This window comes from Lepidochelys kempii, chromosome 6, assembly GCF_965140265.1.
Source record: "Lepidochelys kempii isolate rLepKem1 chromosome 6, rLepKem1.hap2, whole genome shotgun sequence".
Taxonomy (NCBI): Eukaryota; Metazoa; Chordata; order Testudines; family Cheloniidae; genus Lepidochelys; species Lepidochelys kempii.
Window position 1 is genome coordinate 118,358,710 of NC_133261.1, and position 25,844 is coordinate 118,384,553.

Below are 25,844 nucleotides of genomic sequence, written 5' to 3' on the forward strand. Positions count from 1 at the left end.
GGCTTCCAGTCTGGCTAACTCTGTTTGGTCTTGCTTTCTGTCATCCTAGCCCCTCTGTTTTTAACCTAGCTATTCCCAAGAGTAAGAAACAAAGAAAAAAAAAAAACCTGTCTTGTAAAATTTTGCTGTGCTGTAACCCAATACGCTTGTGTCTCTGATAGCTGTTCTAAGCTTACAGAAAAATCCTTTTGTTATGGAGATGCTCTGTCCTTAGGCAAAGAGACAGAATAAACTCTAACTGCTTTCAGCTTAAAACCTGCTTCCAAGCAGCTCAAAGGAAAAAAAACCTGTCCTTTTAAAATCCTGCTGTGCTTCTGTTTCAAAATGATCCTGGTTCAAAATGATCCCACCACTCTGCCACCATGTCAAGGTTCCTTCCCTACTCTGAAGTCTAGGATACAGATGTGGGGACCTGCATGAAAGACCCCTTAAGCTTATTCTTACCAGCTTAGGTTAAAAACTTCCCCAAGGTACAAACTTTGCCTTGTTCTTGAACAGTATGCTGCCACCACCATTCGTTTTAAACAAAGAACAGGGAAAGAGACCACTTGGAGACGTCTTCCCCCAAAATATCCCCCCAAACCCTATACCCCCTTTCCTGGGGAAGGCTTGATAAGAATCCTCTCCAATTGGTACAGGTGAACACAGACCCAAACCCTTGGATCTTAAGAATAAATAAAATTCTTCTTTTAAGAACCTGATTGATTTTTCATTGAAGAAACGGTAAAAGAATCACCTCTGTAAAATCAGGATGGTAAATACCTTACAGGGTAATCAGATTCAAAACACAGAGAATCCCTCTAGGCAAAACCTTAAATTACAAAAAGACACAAAAACAGCAATATGCATTCCCTCCAGCACAGCTTATTTTACAAGCCATTAAACAAAAGAAAATCTAACGCATTTTCTAGCTAGATTACTTACTAACTTTACAGGAGTTGTAAGGCTTACACTCCTGATCTCTTCACAGCAAAAGCATCACACAGACAGCCCAAAACCTTTGCTCCCCCCGTCCGGATTTGAAAGTATCTTGTCCCCTCATTGGTCATTTTGGGTCAGGTGCCAGTGAGGTTACCTTAGCTTCTTAACCCTTTACAGGTGAAAGGGTTTTGCCTCTGGCCAGGAGGGATTTTATAGCACTGTATACAGAAAGATGGTTACCCTTCCCTTTATATTTATGACAGCGTAGTATAAACATGTCATTGTCTGTATGAAATTTTAGTTTGTACTTACTTCGCTAGTGCTTTTTATGTAGCCTGTTGTAAAACAAGGCAAGTATCTAGATGAGTTGATGTACCCTGTGGAAGACATTTGCATACCTCCAGGTTGCAACATACCCCTGGTTGAGAACCACTGTTCTAAAGAAGTGCACAAGATTTCATTTAGTATTAAGAGGTCTAACTACCAACATGCATTTCAAGATTGGCTCCTGCTGGTCAGTATATATTGCTATCATTTCTCTCTTTTAAAGTACAGCAAAAAACTAGGGCCCTGATCCTGCAAACACTTACACTCATGCTTAAATTAAGTAGGTGAGTAGTTCTGTTGAATTCAACAGAACAATTCAAGTGAGTAAAGTTAAGAACATACGTAAGTGTTTGAGATACAGCTAGAGCTAAGGAGAGTTGAAAATAAAATAAGTTACTCTTAGACCAAATAATGTGTAATAGAAAATATTCTAATATTAATTATTTGTATTATCATAATACCTAGAGGCCCTAGTCAAGATGTGCTAGGATCTGTACACACACACACACGCACACTAAGAGACAGTCCCTCTCCCAAAAGCTTACAGTCTAAATATACCAGACAAAAGATCAGAAAAAAAAGTGTATTGTAATCCCCTTGACATTGAAGCCCATCTACTAGTAAATGGTCCAGCTCTGCATAAGCCAAACAGGCACAGCAGGTAGATAAGGACTTTCAGTTACTACCAAAATCAACTGGATTCGAACTTGTAATTTAGACGTAAAAGATTATCTCCCTATCCACTAACATCTGTGGAAGATTTCACCTATTAGGACTAACAGCATAGAAACAATTATGTTTCTCACGTTTTATGCTTTTTCTACCTTCTCATTCCTTATTGCTAAGAAAGTTTTCATGAACATGAAATTAGAGTGGTGCTAAAAAATATGTACCACTGGCAAAAAAAAAAAATCAAAGTGGAACCAATTAAAACAACTCTACAACCAACAGAACACCACCTCCAGGAGAAACCACTATACCATGACCTTCCACATGGCTGTTACATGACACCACATCATCATCAACCCATCAAGACTACTGAAGGATCTGTACTCTCCAAGAGACTGAACTTCTGTCCCATCATAGAACTGGGTATCATATGAACATGTGGAAACCTAGGAAAATTCTTCCACCGACTCCACCTCAAAGTATTTTTCACAACAAAGATGATACCACCCACAACTACCACATCCCACTGACAGACATAAGAAAAAAGAATCGTCTGACGGGACATGCCTCAGTGGATGAAACCACACATTGGATGATTACACTGATTGTTTCAGGAGGTAAAAAATGGACACTGAAATCCTCAATAAAAAATACTTCCACCACAATCTCTCTACCACTGAGAGGACAGCTACACAGTCCCTGAAATCCAAACCTCAGATAGTGACCAAACCAGTTAACAAAAGGGGGCACTATTGTAGTCCTTAATTATGATGACTGACAGTGAGGCCGACAGACAAGTCTCTGGACACCACCTACTATAAAGAACTCAAAAGGACCCCAAAACTCATCCTTCTTGATGCCATCAGTTATTAGCTCTCCTTCCCCACTAAGTAAAAGACCTTCACTTCCTCCTTGCTCCTAATGTATTTAAAAGACAATTTAAAAAAGGTTCTTTATGTTCCTTGCTAGGACTAACTCGTTTTGTCTCTTAGCCTTTCTGATTTTGTCCCTACATGCTTGTGCTATTCTTCTGTACTCCTCCTTAGCAATTTGTCAATGTTTCCATTTTTTGTAGGATTCCTTTTTGATTTTCAGGTCATTAAAAAGCTCTTCATGGAGCATAGCCACCAACTTCCCCTCTTTCCCCAGGTGCTCGTTCCCCTCTCTTCCCCCAGCCCCGCCCCCATTCCAACCCCTTCCCTAAAGTCCTCACTCCAACTCTGCCCCCTCCCTGCCCCTATTCCAACTCCTTTCCCAAATCCCTGCCCCAGCCCTGCCTCCTCCCCGAGAGCGCCATGTTCCCGCTTCTTTCTTCTTCTTCTTCTTCTTCCCATGAGACTTTATCTGCCAGTTCTCTGAATTTGTTAAACTCTGCTTTTTTGAAGTCTATTTTCCTTATTCTGTTGCTCTCACGCTTTCCTTTCCTTAGGATCATGAAATCTATGACTCCATGGTCACTTTCACCTCAACTGCCTTCCCACTTTCAGCTTCACATCCAATTCATCCCTGCTGGTCAGAATCAAGTCTAAAAATGACAGCTCCCCCTGGTTCTTCCACTTTCTGAAACAAAAAGCTGTCCTAAGAACTTACTGGAAATTTTGTGTTTTGCCAAATTACTTTTCCAACTGATGTCTGGGTAATTAAATTTCCCCAGTTACTACCAGTTATGCAGAAATTTCAACTCTTTCTCTTCCTTTAAAGCTTCCCCATCTTGTGTTATACATCAAGATATACACATTGTACATAAAGGTCACTTCTTACATGTGATGATATGCCCAGCTCCTGCTGAGCTGAAATGGGAACAACACACGTATCTAAATGAAGAATTTGGCTCTGAACACAGGTAGGACAGTTATGTGTTCATACAGTTTAAATGTAAAGTCTAATTTTACAATCAACTAAGCTGCATAAAGTTTCACTAACCATCATAGAATCATAGAATATCAGGGTTGGAAGGGACCTCAGAAGGTCATCTAGTCCAACCCCCTGCTCAAAAGCAGGACCAATCCCCAATTAAATCATCCCAGCCAGGGCTTTGTCAAGCCTGACCTTAAAAACTTCTAAGGAAGGAGATTCCACCACCTCCCTAGGCAACGCATTCCAGTGTTTCACCACCCTCTTAGTGAAAAAGTTTTTCCTAATATCCAACCTAAACATCCCCCACTGCAACTTGAGACCATTACTCCTTGTCCTGTCCTCTTCCACCACTGACAATAGTCTAGAACCATCCTCTCTGGAACCACCTCTCAGGTAGTTGAAAGCAGCTATCAAATCCCCCCTCATTCTTCTCTTCTGCAGACTAAACAATCCCAGTTCCCTCAGCCTCTCCTCATAACTCATGTGTTCCAGACCCCTGATCATTGTTGTTGCCCTTCGCTGGACTCTTTCCAATTTATCCACATCCTTCTTGTAGCGTGGGGCCCAAAACTGGACACAGTACTCCAGATGAGGCCTCACCAATGTCGAATAGAGGGAGACGATCACGTCCCTCGATCTGCTTGCTATGCCCCTACTTATACATCCCAAAATGCCATTGGCCTTCTTGGCAACAAGGGCACACTGCTGACTCATATCCAGCTTCTCGTCCACTGTCACCCCTAGGTCCTTTTCCGCAGAACTGCTGCCTAGCCATTCGGTCCCTAGTCTGTAGCTGTGCATTGGGTTCTTCCATCCTAAGTGCAGGACCCTGCACTTATCCTTATTGAACCTCATCAGATTTCTTTTGGCCCAATCCTCCAATTTGTCTAGGGCCCTCTGTATCCTATCCCTGCCCTCCAGCGTATCTACCACTCCTCCCAGTTCAGTATCATCCGCAAATTTGCTGAGAGTGCAATCCACACCATCCTCCAGATCATTTATGAAGATATTGAACAAAACCGGCCCCAGGACCGACCCCTGGGGCACTCCACTTGACACCGGCTGCCAATTAGACATGGAGCCATTGATCACCACCCGTTGAGCCCAACAATCTAGCCAACTTTCTACCCACCTTATAGTGCATTCATCCAGCCCATACTTCCTTAACTTGCTGACAAGAATACTGTGGGAGACCGTGCCAAAAGCTTTGCTAAAGTCAAGAAACCATACATTCACTGCTTTCCCTTCATCCACAGAACCAGTAATCTCATCATAGAAGTTGATTAGGTTAGTCAGGCATGACCTTCTGTCATAAATATAAAGGGAAGGGTAAACCCCTTTGAAATCCCTCCTGGCCAGGGGAAAGCTCCTCTCACCTGTAGACGGTTAAGAAGCTAAAGGTAACCTCGCTGGCACCTGACCAAAATGACCAATGAGGAGACAAGATACTTTCAAAAGCTGGGAGGAGGGAGAGAAACAAAGGGTCTGTGTCTGTCTGTAGTCGTCTTGGCCAGGGACAGAACAGGAATGGAGTCTTAGAACTTTTAGTAAGTAATCTAGCTAGGTATGTGTTAGATTATGATTTCTTTAAATGGCTGAGAAAAGTATTGTGCTGAATAGAATAACTATTTCTGTCTGTGTATCTTTTTTGTAACTTAAGGTTTTGCCTAGAGGGGTTCTCTATGTTTTTGAATCTAACTACCCTGTAAGATATCTACCATCCTGATTTTACAGGGGGGATTTCTTTATTTCTATTTACTTCTATTTTTTATTAAAAGTCTTCTTGTAAAACACTGAATGCTTTTTCATTGTTCTCAGATCCAAGGGTTTGGGTCTGTGGTCACCTATGCAAATTGGTGAGGCTTTTTATCCAACATTTCCCAGGAAAGGGGGGGTGCAAGTGTTGGGAGGATTGTTCATTGTTCTTAAGATCCAAGGGTCTGGATCTGTAGTCACCTAAGCAAATTGGTGAGGCTTTTTACCAAACCTTGTCCAGGAAGTGGGGTGCAAGGTTTTGGGAAGTATTTTGGGGGGAAGGACGCGTCCAAACAGCTCTTCCCCAGTAACCAGTATTAGTTTGGTGGTGGTAGCGGCCAGTCCAAGGATAACGGGTGTAATATTTTGTACCTTGGGGAAGTTTTGACCTAAGCTGGTAAAGATAAGCTTAGGAGGTTTTTCATGCAGGTCCCCACATCTGTACCCTAGAGTTCAGAGTGGGGGAGGAACCTTGACACCTTCCCTTAGTGAATCCATGCTGACTGTTCCTGATCACTTTCCTCTCATCTAAGTGCTTCAGGATTGATTCTTTGAGGACCTGCTCCATGATTTTTCCGGGGACTGAAGAGAGGCTGACTGGCCTGTAGTTCCCAGGATCCTCCTTCTTCCCTTTTTTAAAGATTGGCACTACATTAGCCTTTTTCCAGTCATCCGGGACTTCCCCCGTTCGCCACGAGTTTTCAAAGATAATGGCCAATGGCTCTGCAATCACAGCCGCCAGTTCCTTTAGCACTCTCGGATGCAACTCGTCCGGCCCCATGGACTTGTGCACGTCCAGCTTTTCTAAATAGTCCCTAACCACCTCTTTCTCCAGAGAGGGCTGGCCATCTATTCCCCATGTTGTGATGCCCAGCGCAGCAGTCTGGGAGCTGACCTTGTTAGTGAAGACAGAGGCAAAAAAACATTGAGTACATTAGCTTTTTCCACATCCTCTGTCACTAGGTTGCCTCCCTCATTCGTTAAGGGGCCCACACTTTCCTTGGCTTTCTTCTTGTTGCCAACATACCTGAAGAAACCCTTCTTGTTACTCTTAACATCTCTCGCTAGCTGCAGCTCCAGGTGCGATTTGGCCCTCCTGATTTCATTCCTACATGCCCGAGCAATATTTTTATACTCTTCCCTGGTCATATGTCCAACCTTCCACTTCTTGTAAGCTTCTTTTTTATGCTTAAGATCCGCTAGGATTTCACCGTTAAGCCAAGCTGGTCGCCTGCCATATTTACTATTCTTTCGACACATCGGGATGGTTTGTCCCTGTAACCTCAACAGGGATTCCTTGAAATACAGCCAGCTCTCCTGGACTCCTTTCCCCTTCATGTTAGTCCCCCAGGGGATCCTACCCATCCGTTCCCTGAGGGAGTCGAAGTCTGCTTTCCTGAAGTCCAGGGTCCGTATCCTGCTGCTTACCTTTCTTCCCTGTGTCAGGATCCTGAACTCAACCAACTCATGGTCACTGCCTCCCAGATTCCCATCCACTTTTGCTTCCCCTACTAATTCTTCCCGGTTTGTGAGCAGCAGGTCAAGAAAAGCTCCCCCCCAGTTGGCTCCTCTAGCACTTGCACCAGGAAATTGTCCCCTACGCTTTCCAAAAACTTCCCGGATTGTCTATGCACTGCTGTATTGCTCTCCCATCTTCATAGACTGAATAATAAAAATAATGCAATGTTACAGCTGGATAGTTAAAACTCCACAAAAAGTCAGTAAATTCAGCCATACTACAAATGCTGTATGTTTATGGTATACACTTAAAGACAAACAATAACATTAAGCTCTTTGTTTAAGAAAAACAGAACTAGCAACCACTACAAGGCCAAATTAACATTCTATTTTAATTCGAATTTTTACATTTCTTGACTCTCTTCAATTTTTAATTATGCAGCTTTAACAATGAACTAAAACTCTTTTCTCTGTTTTAAAAATTTGATTTCCAAGATTTACCAGAAATATAACCCAGAGCTATTTCAGGGCACACAAGCAGAGCCTGTTATGTTCCTTGATCCATGAAGTGCAGATGCAGCCCTGCAGAACTTAGGAACTCCACAAGAGAGGGTTGCAGCCTTGGCAAGTCCCCTGTGCATACTTCCATAACTCTATGCAACACATCTCTTCTGAAATGAGCACTTCACAACTCTACAAAGTCATCTACTAAATATTCCCCATACCACTTAAACTCTCAGCTTTATTAAATCAAAACCTTCCTCTCTTCCCAGGTTTAGGGATAGTCTGTGACGGTTAGCTACAAATGCTGGGTAGAGGGAGGTGTGTGAAGATGCACCACCCCAGAAACACTTAGAAATTGTACTGCAGGCAAAGATCTTTCCGCAGGCCACTCCCTGCAGGCAGTCAGATCCACATTTTGCACATGCTGTTGGGATGGCCCAGAATACCCCGAGGCACCTACCCATACTCCACAGCCAGCCATGCCTCTACTTCTTCCCTCCCACCTTTTCAGCATCATGCTCCCCAAGGAGCAACAGAAGCAAGCAGTCCATGCATTCTGGGGCTATTGAGAGTGGCCCGACATTGCAACCTGAGCAGGACAAAACTGAGGGTGGGAGAAAGCTGTGTTTCTTGCCTCTCTCTCCACCCATGTGTGGGCAAAGAAGGATCACACACAGTCTACACAGTTTCAGCCAAAACATTAATTTTTCAAAATTAATGGGTTAGGGAAAAGAGAGGGTTATAATGGAGGCTTTCTTGCAGCTTTAACTAAGAGTAACTGTTGCTTGATGGGACCACTATAGTTAACTTGTTCAATATCTTCATAAATGATCTGGAGGATGGTGTGGATTGCACTCTCAGCAAATTTGCGGATGATACTAAACTGGGAGGAGTGGTGGATACGCTGGAGGGGAGGGATAGGATACAGAAGGACCTAGACCAATTGGAGGATTGGGCCAAAAGAAATCTGATGAGGTTCAATAAGGATAAGTGCAGGGTCCTGCACTTAGGACGAAAGAACCCAATGCACAGCTACAGACTAGGGACCGAATGGCTAGGCAGCAGTTCTGCGGAAAAGGACCTAGGGGTGACAGTGGACGAGAAGCTGGATATGAGTCAGCAGTGTGCCCTTGTTGCCAAGAAGGCCAATGGCATTTTGAGATGTATAAGTAGGGGCATAGCGAGCAGATCAAGGGACGTGATCGTTCCCCTCTATTCGACATTGGTGAGGCCTCATCTGGAGTACTGTGTCCAGTTTTGGGCCCCACACTACAAGAAGGATGTGGATAAATTGGAGAGAGTCCAGCAAAGGGCAACAAAAATGATTAGGGGACTGGAACACATGAGTTATGAGGAGAGGCTGAGGGAGCTGGGATTGTTTAGCCTGCAGAAGAGAAGAATGAGGGGGGATTTGATAGCTGCTTTCAACTACCTGAAAGGGGGTTCCAAAGAGGATGGCTCTAGACTGTTCTCAATGGTAGCAGATGACAGAACGAGGAGTAATGGTCTCAAGTTGCAGTGGGGGAGGTTTAGATTGGATATTAGGAAAAACTTTTTCACTAAGAGGGTGGTGAAACACTGGAATGCGTTACCTAGGGAGGTGTAGAATCTCCTTCCTTAGAGGTTTTTAAGGTCAGGCTTGACAAAGCCCTGGCTGGGATGATTTAACTGGGAATTGGTCATGCTTCGAGCAGGGGGTTGGACTAGATGACCTTCTGGAGTCCCTTCCAACCCTGATATTCTATGATTCTATGATTCTAACACATGGCCAGCACTGTATGTTTATGAAAGAAAACACTACTAAAAATTAGAAAAAAGGCTGTATTTTAATATCCTTTTCTCTGCAGATGCAGAATAAAACTTGTAAAGAATACAGAATGTACCAAATCAACTGTGCCATAATCCAGGGTTTTTACTAACTAGACTGGGAGATTTAATATAAAAAAATTAATGAGCTTTCCATTTAAGTTAGACCATGAAACCCAAAAGCAGTGTAGGTCAATGTTCCATTGCAATTCATGTGTGCAACAGCATAGGATTTAATAGTTTGACTGCACAGAAATCTTTAATCAAAGTCTACAAAGTCTATAAATGAAAGTCTTCTGTTATATTCTCCCATCAGCCGATTTTAACAGACAAGCGAACAGATCTTCACACACCATAATCTACTAAAATGCTTACGTGAATAAACTCAGCAGAGACACGTTTTCCAGTCTAGAGCCTTCTAGCTGCACCCCACCCTCAAAAAAATCAGCTCACTTTCAAAAGAGGGATGTGCCCACTTTCCACAACGTTTCAGTCTGAATATCATACAAAAATCAATGTGGACCTAACACAATGTAAAGGATTCAGCATTTTCATAGCTGCCAACAATATAGTCTGCAGTATTTCAAGCAAGCATTTGTTGCTATCACAAAGATAGCACATACAGGAAGATGCGCTGCCAGGAAGAATCATCCACTAAGTCTGATGCAAGATTGCCACCTTGAGGAATCCAGGAGATAAGCATAAGGGGGGAAAGTTACTGTTCATAAATTTCTAAAACTTGAATTTTTCACTTATGTCCCAGACAGATACCTCCATACCATAAAAATAAATAGCGTCTTCGTTCTCCCCTACTATCACCACCATTATATTTATGGATGAATTTGGTACTCGGGAAAGTGAAAAACTAAAGCCAGGCAAAATATTGGCATGTGTTCAAGCTGCCCAATAAGAGTCTGCCAATCCAGTAGGGTTGCCAACTTTCTAATCGCACAAAACCAAAAACCCCTTCCCCGAGGCCTTGCCCCCGCTCACTCCATCCTCCCTCCCTCCGTCACTTGCTCTCCCCCACCCTCACTCACTTTCACCGAGCTGGGGCAGGGGATTGGGGTGCAGGAAGGGGGTATAGGCTCTGGGCTGGGGGTGTGGGCTCTGGGTGGAGCCAGAAATAAGGGGTTTGGGGTGCAGGAGGGAGCTCCAGACTGGGGCCAAGGGGTTCAGAGTGGGGGAGAGGGTGCAGACTCCGGTTAAGGGTGCAGGCTCTGGGGTGAGGATAAGGGGTTTGGGGTGAAGGGGGGAGCTCCGGGCTGGGACAGGGGGTTGGAGTATAGGGGGGGCTCCAAGAGGGAGTTTGGTGCAGGAAGGGAATCCAGGCTTGGGCAGGGGGTTGTGGTGCAGGAGGCGGCTCAGGCAGGGAGTTAGGGTGCAGGGTCCCAGTGGCGCTTACCGCGCTGTACGTTCCCAGGAAGCGGCCACCAAGTCCCTGCAGCCCCATGGCGCATGGGTGGCCAGGGGGGCTCTGCATGCTGCCCTCGCACCCACAGGTGCTGCCCCTGCAGCTCCCATTGGTTGTGGTTCCTGGCCAACTGGAGCTGTGGAGACAGCATTTGGGGTGGGGGCAGCACATGGAGCCTCCCTGGCTGCACATGCGCCTAGGGTCCACAAGGATCTGGCGGCTGCTTCTGTGACCCACAGGGAGCTACGGCAGGCAGAGAACCTGCCTTAGCCCCAGACCCCAACTGTGCCCAGGCTTTTACGGCTCAGTCAGCAGTACCGACCGGAGCTGCCAGGGTCCCTTTTTGACCAGGTGTTCCAGTCAAAAACCAGACACCTGGTAACTCTACAATCCAGTACAGTCCTAACCCACATCTCCCTCTGTTTTGGAACCTTAACTATGGCCTCACCTCTCTTATGGATCAAAGTTAACATTTTATGGTGTCAGTCTGTGTACTAGCCTTTCACCTCTGGAGATCCGGATCACAAAGAAGAGCAATTTTGGTAGCACTATCCTTGTACACAATTTTGCACATCAGGTAAAATAAAAATAAAAAAGCTGAAAAGAGCCAGTAGAATCTACTCAAAAAGTGTCCAAGACTGCACTAGGAGCAAGTGAGAGGTCAGGATTGAGGTGCATTGGGAGATCATTGTGGGAAAACTTGAGAACAATTAATGGCTCAAATCAATAACCTAGATTCTTGACTTCTATAAACATAGTAACACAATACATAAGAAACCTTTAGCAACATTTGTGAGGTAATTTGCCATGGACAAAAATAAAGTTAATATCAATACAAAAAAAATAAATTGGTTAGTCTCTAAGGTGCCACAAGTACTCCTTTTCTTAATACGAAACATTTTATTCTGCCAATTATAATTGTCTCAGTAGTGAGCAATGTACTTCTGCATTTTGCCTACTTATCATGGTGGATAAAAATTGTGATTTTTTTTTAAGATAGAAGAGTTTTATTTAAATTATTTTTTCATTTAAAGCAGATTATTAATTTGCATATGGCTAGTTCTTTACTTTCCTCCTATTTTCTAGTCTTAAATTGCTAAAATGGATTTTTTATGTATTTCTTTAATTAGTTTTCTAGTTGTTAGAATTTCAGATTTTACACACGGACAACTTCTACTAAGAAGTTTCGCACTTAAAATGATTTTCTATCCCAAAATAAAAAAGTCCAAGGCATAAGTAACTTTTCAGGCTACAATTTTTGAAATTTTTTTGCATAAAAAGTTCACAACTTTGTTAATCTATTGAAAGTCTAAATAACCTCACACTGTTTAACACTAAATCCGTTTTGTTTTGATTATATGCCACGAAATTTTTAATTAAAAAAATCATTTTAGTCCCTGATGCTGCAGGCACTTCTGCACATTATAGTCCTACTGAAGTCAATGGAATGACTCATAGCTTCCAAGGCCAGAAGGGACCACGGGGATCATCTATGACCTCCCCTGTATAACAGACACCAAAGAAATAATTCCCCCAAATAATTCCTGTTTAAACTAGAGCACATCTTTTAGAAAAACATCCAGTTCTGATTTTAAAATTGCCAGTGATAGAGAATCAACCATGACCCTTGGCAAATGGTTCCAATTGTTAACTAACCTCACTGTTAAAAATTTACACATTTCCAGTGTGAATTTCTCTAGCTTCAGCTTCCAGCCATTAGATCTTGTTATACCTCTCTCTCCAAGACTGAAGAGAGACCTTTATCAAATATTTGATCCTCATTGACTGATCAAGTTGCCCATAAACCTTCTTTTTTGTTAAGCTAAATAGATATCTCGAATCTCTCACTGTAAGGCTCTTCTCTGAATCCTCTCCATTTTATCAATATCCTTCTTGAATTGCAGGCACCAGAACTGAACGCAGTATTCCAGCAGTGGTAGTACCAGTGCCAAACACAAAGATAAAATAACTTTTCTACTCCTACTCGAGATTCCCATTTATGCATCCAAGGATCACATTAGGCTCTTTGGTCACACAGTTGCACTAGGAGCTCATGTTCAGCTGATTATCTACCACAACACTCCAAATCTTTTTCAGAGTTACTTCTTCACAGGATAGAGTCCCTCATCCTATAAGTATGGTCTACATTCTTTGTTCCTAATGTACAGTATGTACATTTATATTTGGTCATATTAAAACACAGATTTTGTTTGCTTATGCCCAGCCCACAAAGCAATCCGATTGCTCTGTAGCAGTGACCTATCCTCTTCATTATGTCCTCCACCAATTTTTGGTCATCTGCAAACTTTAACAGTGATGGTTTTATGTTTTCTTCCATATCATTAATAAAATATTAAATAGAGTAGGGCCAAGAACCAATCATTCCACGACCCAACTAGAAACACCTTGTTAATTTTTATTCAATTTTTTTAATCAAAATATTGTGCGACAGTAAATCAAACAGCTTACAGAAGGTGAAATATACTTAGAATACACTTATCTTTATCAACCAAAGTTATAAACTCCCCAATCATGTGAATAAAGTTACATACTTGCAGGATAAGAGCCTTAATTTTTCAATATATTCCCCCTAAAAGCACTTGTGTAAAATTCAAATAAGATGCCCTACCACTAGTGGCCTTTTTTAAAAAAATGTATTCATAATTTAGTTCATTTTCGTTCTTTTAATGTAAAATTGCCATAGCACGAACTTTCAAATTAGCTTTTACAAATCTTCAACCTGATTTAAATGATTTTTAATCATGTTTTAAATCGCTCTACCCTGTTGACTAATATAGATGTATCACATTATCAATGTGTATTACTGATATTGCACATATTAATATGCATTAAGAACACATCTACATGACATTATATTGTGCGTGTATATATTTCTAGAAGTTACATGGCCTGAATTGGCCTATGAGTTTCTATAATCCTGTTCGCCAATGGTGAGTATCCCATAACACTTTGCGAAGCTAAAGTCAGTCAGCCTTGCCATTAGAAGATAGGAACCTTGTCAAAGGCAAAATGCATTAATCTTCTGTAGCAGCAAAGGAGGTAGCTGCACAGACCAGTACCTGGAATGCTAGTACCTGAAACAAAGATAAGGTAGGTACTGAACAACTAAGGAATAGGTACAAACTAGTGGGTGGGATTATAGTGACATGTAAAGAATTTTATAACTCTGTGTTCTAAGTGGGCAGCCTAGCAAGGTTGAAGAGCCTTGCCTGTCTTCAGCATTCTGGTTTCTTTAAAAGAAACCCCCACTTTTAGCAGAAAAACTTACAATGGATGAAGGCAACTGATAGGGAGTTTGGCTGTCGGAGGAGGCTGATTTCGCCAGCCATTGGGGTATTTTATAGGAATTGGGATATCGTCCACAGCAGCCTTTAATAGCCCCAAAACAGAAGGGGTTTTTTTGGTGGTGGGGGAGCTGTTCAGTGGCAATGTCCAGGTGGGAAGCCAACCTCTGCCTCTTCAAGCTACTGGGAAATGGAAGCATGTGGGGATTTCTACCAAGGTGCTGTTTCCTGGACAGCATATACAGACTCCATCTTTTGGATCAGTGGCTAGCAGGTTTCTGATAAAACTGAAACCTCCTCCACCCCTACACCAACCTTCTCTGGCTGACGGAATTGAAGAGGAGCATTCACCTGCTCTTCTTCCCTCCCATCCTGTGACACACAGGCCCACACATGGCTCACCACTCTGTGTCAGCAACTCTTGCCAGGTCTGACATACTCACTACACCACACACACTGGTGTCACGATATTTATTTAAACAATGACATGTAATACATCATTTGGTCATTAATGTCCCCATGAAATGTTTGTAACAACTCTAAGTGAAATTAGGGATATTCTCTGACATTGTGTCCTGGTCACTGTGAACAGACAAAGGTAACAAAACAGGTTTCTTCTATATAAAGGGAAAAGAGACTATGGCAGATGTCCTGTTCAGGAGAAAGGGCTCTGACCTGCTGCCTCCGGGTCAGCCAGTGGCTCAACCTCCAGCAGCTTAATAAGGGGAGGTATGATCCTAAAAGCATCCCAGTGCCAGACAGCAAGGGGCTCCTTGGACCAGGTAATGAGTTTCAGTTGGCCTGACCAATTCCGTGTACCCCAACTCACTATGGTTACAATCGGTATCTAAACAGTGTCATGTAACATCATAAGAAAACTAATAATTCACTAATCATTAATATTTTTGTGTGCTATGTGTACGCAATGTGTACTAAAAGTTATGGATATATGCTGGAATGACGACTAAAATGTGTTTAAGCCAGGCACATCAGGGGGGTTGGTAAAAGAGTCTGCCCTAGACAAAGGAATGTGTATTTGCTTCTCTGACCTGACCAGCGCAGTTGTCAGGCAGAGAAAATGAAGGTCCACTTACATATTAGGTGAACAAACTATCAAGCTAACGAACAGGAGGTGACAGCTTCCAGCAAGGAAGAGTAACTTTTTCTGGGCTATGAAGACAGAGGGGCTGAACCTCAACTGATAAGCAATTCAATCAACTGAATGCATACAATATTACTGTATTATAAGTTTATCGAGTGAGATATTTTATAAAAGCCTTTGACAAACTGGTAATTAATATCATAAAATGAATGTATTAACGCTATATAAGGAATTATGGATACTCATTAATATTACACTTTATGGTCTGTGTCCATACAAAGGAAGAACAGGTCTCTTCCAAACAGAAGGGAATGTCATAGCTATTTACCTGTCTTCTATGTAAATTAAGCACGGTAGAATCAAAACAATGGAAGCCTCATTTACATACAGGTGGATGGGAAGACCATAGAAGGGAAAAACAGCATGAGGTCATCCTGCCTCTTGAAACAAGGTCATAGAACTTTGAAAGATATAAGCAAAGACAGAAACCATCTTTGGCATCCATTGCTAGACAGACACAAGGGAAGGAAACTCCTGCAAGCTGAGAAAGATGGCTCCTTCAACTAAGGGGGGACTGAAGTCTCTGGAAACTGAATATAGGTGAGAAACTTGCTCAGGCAACGATCTTTCACCTAGGAAGACAAGGGAAACCAGCCCCCTGTGCTTCTGGGGAATGTCTTGACTGAGAAAAAGTCAGCCATGCCTGGAAAGAAGAAAGACTGGTAGAAATCTAACTAGAACAAAGACAGTAGCTTGTTAAGTCTCAGCCACTGGAGAGCATATTTTGTTTTGTTTTACTAGTAACTCTATCTTCTTTCCTTATACTTGAGCTCACTTAATCCTATCTATATTTTGTTAATAAATTTGTTTTGTTTTTACTGTAAACCAAACTCAGTGCTGCATTTGAACGGAAGGGTGTATTTCCCCCAGTTAAGTTAATAACCTGTAATGTGCTTCTGTCTCCTTAAGGAGCAATAAACCTTATTATTTCTCTAAGTGGTTCAGGTGAGGGCTGGACACTTCAGGGCACACAGTTTTGGGGAAATTCAGGACAGGGAGCATGTTGCTGGCTGTAATCAAGGTGGAAGACAGAAAGGGGCTGCAGACAGGCTGCTGGGGTCAGAGCTGCTTAAGCAGGGCTGTCTAGCACACAGACACTCAGGGCATGACCTGCATGCGAGCAACAGCAGCAAAGCATTTTAAGGAACTCAGGGTTCAACCAAGTTCTATAAAAGCTTTATAGGGGCTTGAAAAATTCACTCACTTGGAGTCAAAACAACATTGACTACAGATAATATGGGAAGTTTCAAAAGTCACCCCCCATGTGAATGCAATGACAAGAAGCTACAGAGATCACTCTACCTTTGGTTAGTTGATGAAAGACTGAAATGGCTGCCAAATGCACCTGGATGGAGTTAATCTTTAAATTACACTCAGCTAGGTAAAGAAGATATTCAAGTAGTTTTTATGCAGGGCAAGCAATAGGGTCTTCTTGGACCCTATCGCATGACATGACAATCACACAGAATTGTGTATCTTTCCGAAAGATGGCTTCCGGGATGTCAGAAGAACATGACACACCTGCTCAGACACACCATGTCAGGCAACCTGTCCAGGACAGGATGCTCTGGTCTCAGATCACATCTAGAACCAGAGACTCTCAGCCTGATGAGATTAACCTTGGCCGTTTGCAACAGAATGGAGAACCACAATTATGTGCTAGCAAGGAGCTATTAGGACCATCTAATCTTTCTTTCTCCAGAGCCTTGCCAGGATCTTTGCTACCAAAAGGACTGGAAGAAAAGGACATAACAGCTTCTTTTTCAAGGGAATGGAAAGGCATCCCTAGCAGTCTTTTCTCAGTACCAGGAACAGAAAACCAGTAGCTGCTTGTCAGGTGAGTGGTGAAAATACCTACCTCTAGTGTCTTCCACTGTAGGAAGAGCTAATCTGTGACTCCCTGATCACAGATCACTCATAAGAATCTATTACGGATTAATTTAGTCTGCAATCACATTCCCCTCTTCTACCAAGTCCATGGCAACTAAGAATATTGTTTTCACTATTGCTATTGGACAGACCTCATGTCCATTCCCACAGGGCTTCCCAACAGAGGAAGTATGACCTGATGCCTCCCTGCTTATTTATATAAACAGTGGCCTCTTTGTTTGTTTGTTTGAACTACCTCTGGGGAAGATTTGGTAGACCACATTACAATATGTTGCAGATGCAAACCATCATCTGACTGCATCTCTGCATTGCAGCTCAGAATGTTGGGGCACAAAGGTCTAGCCAGTCTTCCCTCTGATCACAATTGCCTCCACCACCAAGCTCTTGTTGGGAAGACTCACTCTTAGCCAGTGGCAACCTCAGTGGAAGATGTATTTTTTTTTTCTTGATCACCTTCAAGACAAGGGCAGCTGCATGAAGGGTCTGCCACATTTCCCTCAGCTCCCCCAAAATAGGGTGCAAGAACACAGCAACTTTAGTACCCAGGACATGGACACCTTTCAATTTGACTCCACTGCATTCCTGGACTGGTTTAAAATTCAAGATTGGTCGAAGCAATTGAACTGCCTCTGTAAAAAACTGGGGAAAGTAGGGTCCTTCTCTGCAGAGTCATTGCCTTGGTGCTTCTTTCTAGTAGAAAAATACTGGAGCATTAGAAAAGTCCTACAACTCACTCAAATCCAAATAACAGTTTTTACCAGCCCCATTCTCAGCATTACCACAATCAAGTGTTTGCAACGGTCTAAACAAAGGGTTCTCACAACACAATTTTTTGGTGACCTCAGAGTGAGACCACCAACCCTTGCTGGTGGCCGTTCTGACAATTTTTTTCTAAAATACTTAATTAACTTTAGGAAAAACAAATACACATATACAGGTCCAAATCATTGCCATTTATGTATGTCTGGAGGTTATTTCAGAGTCAAAAATAATGGACAGTTGCCTCTATTCTTTACTGGACCTAAACACAATAGAAACACAAATAAGGTGCTTTGCATGTTTTGCTTTTTTGGTTGATTTTTTTTTTCCAGACTTGCTAGTTGGTAAGTCTGCTACTGTGAAAACTGATAGTTGTTAATATCACTTTTCACAGTAGAATTACTCAGCCCTGGCATGCTGGGAGACAAAGTAAGCCATGGATGGGAAGGTGGGCAGGGAGGATGGGGGGCTGGGTGGAGGAGGCAGCGGGGTTTGGAGTGATGGTGAGAGATGAGCCTGGGGTCCAACTGCACAGCTGGAGGAGGCAGTGGGGTCAACGGCGATTTGCGGGGGTGAGCCCAGGGCCAGAACCTAAAGCCCTGCAGCTGGGGGATAAAGCCCACTGCCACACAGCCAGGGCCTGCCACCCACCACCCTAGAGCTGAAGCCCTAGCCCCACTGCCCCTGGTAAGGTGGAGAACTCACACTGGTTGCCTGCTCCTACAGTGTTTGTGGCTTCAGAAGTGCGTAGAGACCAGCCCCTGGCGCTGCACCCCACACCCCCAATCACCTGTGGTATGTGGCCATGGTGGCCGCATGTGAGAAACGCTGGTCTAAGCCATGGTGGAGCATAAGTACTCTGGGAAACACTGACACTGGATATGCAACAGTGCTCAGTGCCAGAGGCGTCAGTGTATCTATCACACGCATCTCTAGCCTCAACACTTACTATCAGGCTCAAACATTGATCGTGACAGTGCACCTATGCCATGAGATCTCAACAGCTGACAGGGAAAAAAGAATGCGTCAAAGCTGATGCTTCGGCAGCCTCAGAGAACCACAGTAATAAAGCCAGGTTAACTATATGTCGATATCAAGAATCAGAGGATCCTTCTCCACTTTGAGCATATAAATGTAGGATGGTCAGATCCATAATTGTGTCCTTCATATGTACAGTACAGACCCATTTACGCGCGGTCGCGCCATGCCTCCCAGTGCTACCTATTTAACACACGAGGCTCGTTAACATGCATCTTTACCACCGACGGGGGGCGGGGAAGGGGCAGCAACGTTAAAGCGCTGCCCCGGCAGCGCTTTAAGGACGGTCCTTTGCTGCGGCAGCACTTTAACATTGCTGCCCCTTCCCCCACCCTGCCCCATCGGCAACCTAAGCGGTAGGGACACCAACGTGGGAGGCAAAAAGGGCAGGGACGTTAAAGCCATGGCAGCGCTTTAAGGATGGTCCTTTGCCGCGGCAGCGCTGGACCACCGACAGGGGGGAGCAGCAACATTAAAGCGCTGCCATGGCAAAGGACCCTGAAGCACTTTAAGTTCCCTGCCCCTTTTGCCTCTGCTTGGCGGCAGGACAAAGGGAGCAGCTGCCCCGGCGATTTAAAAGGGCCCAGGGCTCCGGACTCCGCTACCACAGCAGCGGCATCCAGAGCCCCGAGCCCTTTAAATCACCACAGAAACCCCGGGCGGCGCAGACCAGGCGGCCTGGAAGGGCTGGCTGGGGGATGCTGACCCCAACCCTGCCCCTTCCACCCAAGGCCCCACCCTTCCGGGGGCCAGAGCCGCCTCTGCCCCCGTAAGTGTCCTGAATTACTTTCACCCCGGTGTAGTAATAATAATGTTTTTATTAGATTAGATATTTGAATTTATATTCTTGCAAAGCACTGTTAACAGATAGGCCTGCAGTATTTGGGACGTTGTGACTACATATGTAATCCTAGATAATTATACATGTATACATAGATTATCTTAAGATATTTCAGCATGGCCCTCTTAACCCGCGGTCCGTTAACACACGGTCGTGAGGGCTTGGTGCCCAACATCCGCACGTAAACAGGTCTGTACTGCAGCTTCATGAAATAAAGGGCTTCAAAACATGCACTTTGGGGTACTGCTAGCTCGTTCTCTCAATGTTTCCCACCTCCCCTCTTATTCATTATTTCTTTCAGATTGATACAAAAAGAAAAGGGGACATCTATCCCAAGCTCTAGCACCCTAACACAAGTTACAAGAAAACTAGCAGCCTTCTCCCCAACAGAACTCAACTACATTTGAAACACCAAATTTCCTAAACCCATGCAAATCTAATCACCACCACGACCAGCTTCCTGATGAACCAGAGCTCTCTGACTTCAAGCACCAAGTCCCTGAATGCATCATGGAGCTGGTGTGTGGCACAGCTCTCGGCTTCACTGGCCAGGTCTATACTGACACACTGGCACCAAGTCAGAGGGATCAGCATTCGTAGCTGACACATAATTTCGCTTTAAGGGTTTACCCTTGGAAGCATTCTGCACCAACCTCATGCCAGACTTAGGCCAAATCTACACTATAAACTTACACTGATATAACCACATCACTCAGGGGTGTGAAAAATCCACAGCTCGGAGCAATGCAGTTATACCAACCTAACTGCCAGTGTAGACAGCAGTGTCGATGGGAGGGCTTCTCTCGTCAACACAGCTACCACCTTTCGCAGAAGTGGACTGACTATGCCAATGGCAAGGCTTGCCTGTCTGCACAGTAGGGTCTTCACTGAAGCACTGCAGCATTTTAAGCGTAGACTTGCCCTTAAAAGGAGTAAGATTGAGATAACATTTGCAGATGTATCCAGCAGCCCTGCAGATCATGGTCAACTCCAAGGCAGACAATGTAACAAATACCACCACACAGGTGGCTGGGAACACATTACCTTGACTCAATGCTCTCTATACTGGTTCCCCACTGAACAGAGTCCAGTTCACGTTTGCTGTGTTGATCCTGAAAGCCCTGAATGGAGTTAGAGCTAACTATCTGAGTTCATGGTCCTCTCTGTGTCTGTGGCCATGACCTCCCACATGTGCAATACACCAGTGGAAAAAAGAAACCTGTTAATCAATAAGGCATACAATAAATCCTTATCACCAGTGTTATCAAGAGGGAAATACCTGTGATGTGTTAAGTATGAAGACAAAGCACCTGATATGACAGGTGTGCCGAAAGTGCCCTAAATGATATTTGACAGTGCAAGGATTCAGATTCAAAATTTTAAAAATCTCATAACCGCCAGAGACAATTTTCATAAGAGGCAGACCAAGACTATGGAACTCAGTGCCAGTGAAATGACTACTAAGGCTACGTCTACACTAAGCACCATACAGCAGCACAGCTGTACCGCTGCAACAGTGCTGCTGTAAGGTCTCCTGTAAGAACTCTCCCGCTGGCACAATTAAACCACCCCCAACAAACGTCAGTAGCTATGCCAGCAGGAGACACTTCTGCCAACAGAGCTATCCACACCAGGGCTTTTGTTGGTGAAACTTATGTCGGTCAGGGAAGTGTTTCTTCACATCCCGACCAACAAAAGTTTTGCCGATAAAAGTTCTTGTGTAGACAAAGCCTTAAGTTTGCTAAATTTGGAGCTTAAATGCAAAACCCACCTCTTCCACAATGCTTCCCCACAATAATACCCCTCACTTTCATAAGTATATAAAAAAAATTAAGGCCTAGCCTGTGTCTTGCTGGTTGGGAAGGAAGAAATAGTTGCCATGTTCAGTCATGGGAGGCCTCTGGTACTACAGTGATGTAAGAACAAAGACACGGTCATCTTGACGTAGGTGGCTGGGGGAAGCAAGCCATGTGCTCACTAATGTCGTACAATTTTATTCAATTCTTTAATTTATTCTTTTAATCTTTTATGGTTCTGGCTCTATAGTCAGAACTCAAGTCAAAGTTACACTGACTTCCAGGAGAGTTGGGACAAGTGGGGATTGCAGCCCTGAGCCCCAATTTTCAGCTGGGGTGATGTAAATCCTTCCCATCAGATCCTGAGACCAGAATCATCAGAAAAAGGATCTAGACAGTAACCAGTTCTTCCCTGTAAGACTATCAGATCCAGACAGTCCACCACTCATCTCCCAACACGACACATGCAGTTGTTCCTACAAGGCTATTTCCAGCCATCCCAAGGAGGGAGAGCAGGAGGGCAAGAAGCAACCAGCGATAGAGCATCACAGGCTCTGAGATTTACCATTTATTTGGGGGGTAAGCAGGTAGCTTTGTCTAGTTAATGTTTTTGACATTTTGCTGACATTAGAATGAAATCATATATCTGATTTTCTTCTTTCAGGTGTCTGGAAACTGCTGTGAGACAGTTCCTTGAAAAACGTGCAAACATCAGCAATTTAAGTAATATTATGTTATTCTTCCATGTTTCTCCTTTAGAGTTGAGACCAGCACAGCAAATGTCTCAACTACGCTTAGCCCTGAAAGAACAGGGGGCGGGAAATGTTCTCAGCAGACCTAAGACGAAGGAAAGGCCTCTACTGCTCTCAAACCTGATAAAAGGGGGAAGAAAACAGTAACATGCTGACCAATATTGTCTCACTGTTTCTTTGTAGTCCAATCTCTCTGTTTCCAACCGTCTTATACTTAGATTGTAAGTATACAAAGTAAGCCTCTTGGGGGCAGGGACTTGCTGTGTTTGTACAACGCCAAGCACACTGGAGGTCCTGGCCCATGACTGGGGTTCCTAGGTGCTATGGTAATAAAAGTAAATAATAATAAAATAGGGAGAAACCATAATAAGTTGGACCAGTTCAGCTAGAGTGGCACAAAAGATTTCATCCCAAGTGCTGGAGCCAATCATCATGGGGTCATGCTGGGAAAGTACTGCACGCAGACAGGGTGTTCCACTCAAGTTTGCAGCCAATGCCTTTCCATCTAACATAGACAGGGCCTACTTGCCTGACCTAAAGCACTTTTTTAATAAAATTTAGTTATAACACCAATCCATTCCAAACTATGTTATAACATGGCCAGGTGGGCCACAAACACTTTACAGTGCTTGTTAGACTTGTTTTTTATACTGTAAATGGGACATTAAGTGTGTAGAGAATGGACTGGCTAACAGTAACACAGGCACTTAGGGCTAAATCCACAAAAGGCCTTAGGCATTGAAACACTCAGTGTTGCAACGCCCAATTTTTAGGTACCCTTGCCACTCAGTGGAATCCACAGCCCTAAGTTAGGTGCCTAAACTCCTTATAAAACGCATATGGGGAATTAGGCACTTAAAAATGTAATCCATCAAAACCAGCAAACTAAGCGGGTAGGCGCCAAGGCTAGCCAGTACGAAATGCCATGAATACAGGTTGGCCTAAGCCGGGCTCCTCAAAAGGTACTTAGGTGACTAAGTCCGGGCTGGAGGGAACCACTTCCCTCCACTCAGGATGCACAGGATGAATTTGTGTGGGGGGGTGGAGGGTGAGAAAACCTGGATTTGTGCTGGAAATGGCCCACCTGTTGATCACTTTAGATAAGCTATTACCAGCAGGACAGTGGGGTGGGAGGAGGTATTGTTTCATGATTTCTGTGTGTATATAAAGTCTGCTGCAGTTTCCACGGTAAACATCTGATGAAGTGAGCTGTAGCTCACGAAAGCTCATGCTCAAATAAATTGGTTAGTCTCTAAGGTGCCACAAGTACTCCTTTTCTTTTTGACAGTTGTGAATGCTCTCCTGGAATTAGGTGCTATTATTAGCCCATGGGTTAGGGCACTTACCTAGGATGTGGGAGGCCTAGGTTCAATTCTCCCCTCTCCCTCATGTGGAGCAGCGATATGAACCTGGCTCTTCCAGGAGACTGCCTTAACCATTGGGCTATGGGGTATTCTGGGACAGGTCTCTCAATTTCTCCTACCCAAGCTGCACCATTCTGTTTAAATATTCACTGAGACAGAATGAGAATGACTCTATGGTCCAGTGGTTAGGGCAATCTCCTGGGACAGGGAGATCCAAGTTCAAATCCCTTCTCCACATCAGGCAGGGGGACTAAACTCTCTCTCATCCTGGGTGACTGCCCTTAACTAATGGTCTAAAAATGTAAAGGGGAGGACACACCCCTCCTTCCATTTTGTGTGGGTGTAGGAATGCTCTGAGAATGCCTATCGGACAGATGCTTAAACTGAGGGCTGTGTGCGCGCTCACTTTTGGAAACTTTGGGTGCATCTTCACAGCATAGTTAGCTCAAGTTATCTGCATCATCTGACCTTCAAACGTAAGCTAACAGTTGTAGTGAAGACAAACCCCTAGGCACCTATGAAACTTTAAAAGAGGAAATGTAGGAAGCTACAGAGTTAGGTGGCAGTTGAGCTGGGGTTTTGAGAAGCTCAGTGGCACTTGAACTCTCAGTTAGGTTCGTATGTCCTTTTGTGCATCTAGCCCAGGTATTCTCAAACTGGGAGTCGTGAGCTGTCAACCTCCATCCCAAACCCTGCTTTGCTTCCAGCATTTATAATGGTGTTAAAAATATTTAAAAGTGTTTTTAATTTATAATGGGGGGGGTGTCACACTCAGAGGCTTGCTACGTGAAAGGGGTCAGCAGTAAAAAAGTTTGAGAGCCACTGATCCAGCCCTTAGACCCCCAAATCCTGCATCTGAATCTGTACGGACACAGGGGTCTGCCCACACGGCTCCAACTGCAGGATCGGTATCTTTGTTTGCATCACTGCTTGATAAAATATTTGAAAGTCATCCTTCAGTCATACCAACAGACGGCTGGAAAACAAAGACTGGAGAAGAGAGATATTCACTTCTCTCCATCTGCTCAAGAGTTCCCCAGCCCAAGTTTTACTCTTGAAAGTAACAGCACAAAACAGAGGAATCAATTTCTCACCCAATACAAACCAGACGCCAACGATGGCATCCGACGATTTAGACCACTGTGGGGTGGTGTCACTTGGAGAATTCAGACACAATTACTAAGTGAGCTATAGCTCACGAAATCTTATGCTCAAATAAATTGGTTTGTCTCTAAGGTGCCACGAGTCCTCCTTTTCTTTTTGCGAATACAGACTAACACGGCTGCTCCTCTGAAACCTAAATTACGGACCTGTTCACCTGTCAAAAACCTATGTCAGATGCCTGTTGTGCCAGACAACCAGCGCTCCCCTGCATGCTGTCCCTACAGCAGTGTGTTGAGGCGGGGGAAGCCGTGCTGGACGACACCCCCAAGCCGGTGGGAGTGAATGGGGAGGGCTGCCCCACCACTTTACGGAAAGCATTGCCCGTCCCTGCGCGGCCCCCAGCCGGGACCAGCAGAGAAACCCTGGAGCGCCCGGCCATAGAGAGACGTGGGGCGCCTCGCCTGACCCCCCCCCCCGACACACACACACACACACACACACACCGCCCCCCTTCCCACGCTCACCGTCCAAGGACACGAACTGCCCCACGGCCGAGGAGCCGCCGCCGCTGTTCTCCACGAACTGCACCTCGGAGACGATGATGTTGTCCTCGAGCACCGAGCCGCAGCCCGTACACACCGCGTCCCCCCGCGCCGCGTCCACCTCGATCTCCGAGCCGCCGCACACGGCGCACACCCGCCCGCCCGGCATGGTGCCTCTGCCCGCGCGCCGCCTCTCGCGCTAGCTCGCCTCGCGCGCTGCCGCCGCCCCAACCGTCTCCTCCACCTCCCCGGGCCGGGCGCCGCTGAGCGTCCGACCCCTCTCTGGCCGCTGCACCGGTCAGCGCACGGGGCAGGCCTCGCCCGGGCCGGCTGGGGGAGGAGCCCAACGCTCCCAGAGCCCGGGCCCCACTCCTCTCGCGAGAGCTCGCCAGATACTCGCCCCCCTCCCCCAGGTACCTCCGCCTACAGTCACCGCCCACAGCCTTCCGTCACTCTCTCCCCAAGCACCGGCTCCTCGCGCTGCACAACCGTCACCGCCCCGAGCCCCGCAACCTCCCCAATACCACCCACAACTCCTCAGCCCGTCACTGTCCAGAGCCCCCCTACAGCTCCCCCATAG

The 25,844-nt window shown here is 44.8% G+C and overlaps 1 protein-coding gene across 6 annotated transcripts in view; it reads right to left on the minus strand.

Moving 5' to 3' along the window:
- The window catches only part of BRF1 (BRF1 general transcription factor IIIB subunit), a 237,048-nt gene extending 211,422 nt beyond the window's left edge, over positions 1–25,626 (minus strand). For all 6 annotated transcript variants that reach the window (XR_012159588.1, XM_073349848.1, XM_073349847.1 and 3 more), the window contains exon 1: positions 25,247–25,626. Coding sequence is in view for 5 of the 6 variants with exons in the window: in XM_073349848.1 (XP_073205949.1) it covers positions 25,247–25,433 (187 nt within the window). In the remaining variant the exon portion in view is untranslated. The remainder of the gene's footprint in view (positions 1–25,246) is intronic.
- Between the last annotated feature and the right edge of the window lie 218 nt (positions 25,627–25,844).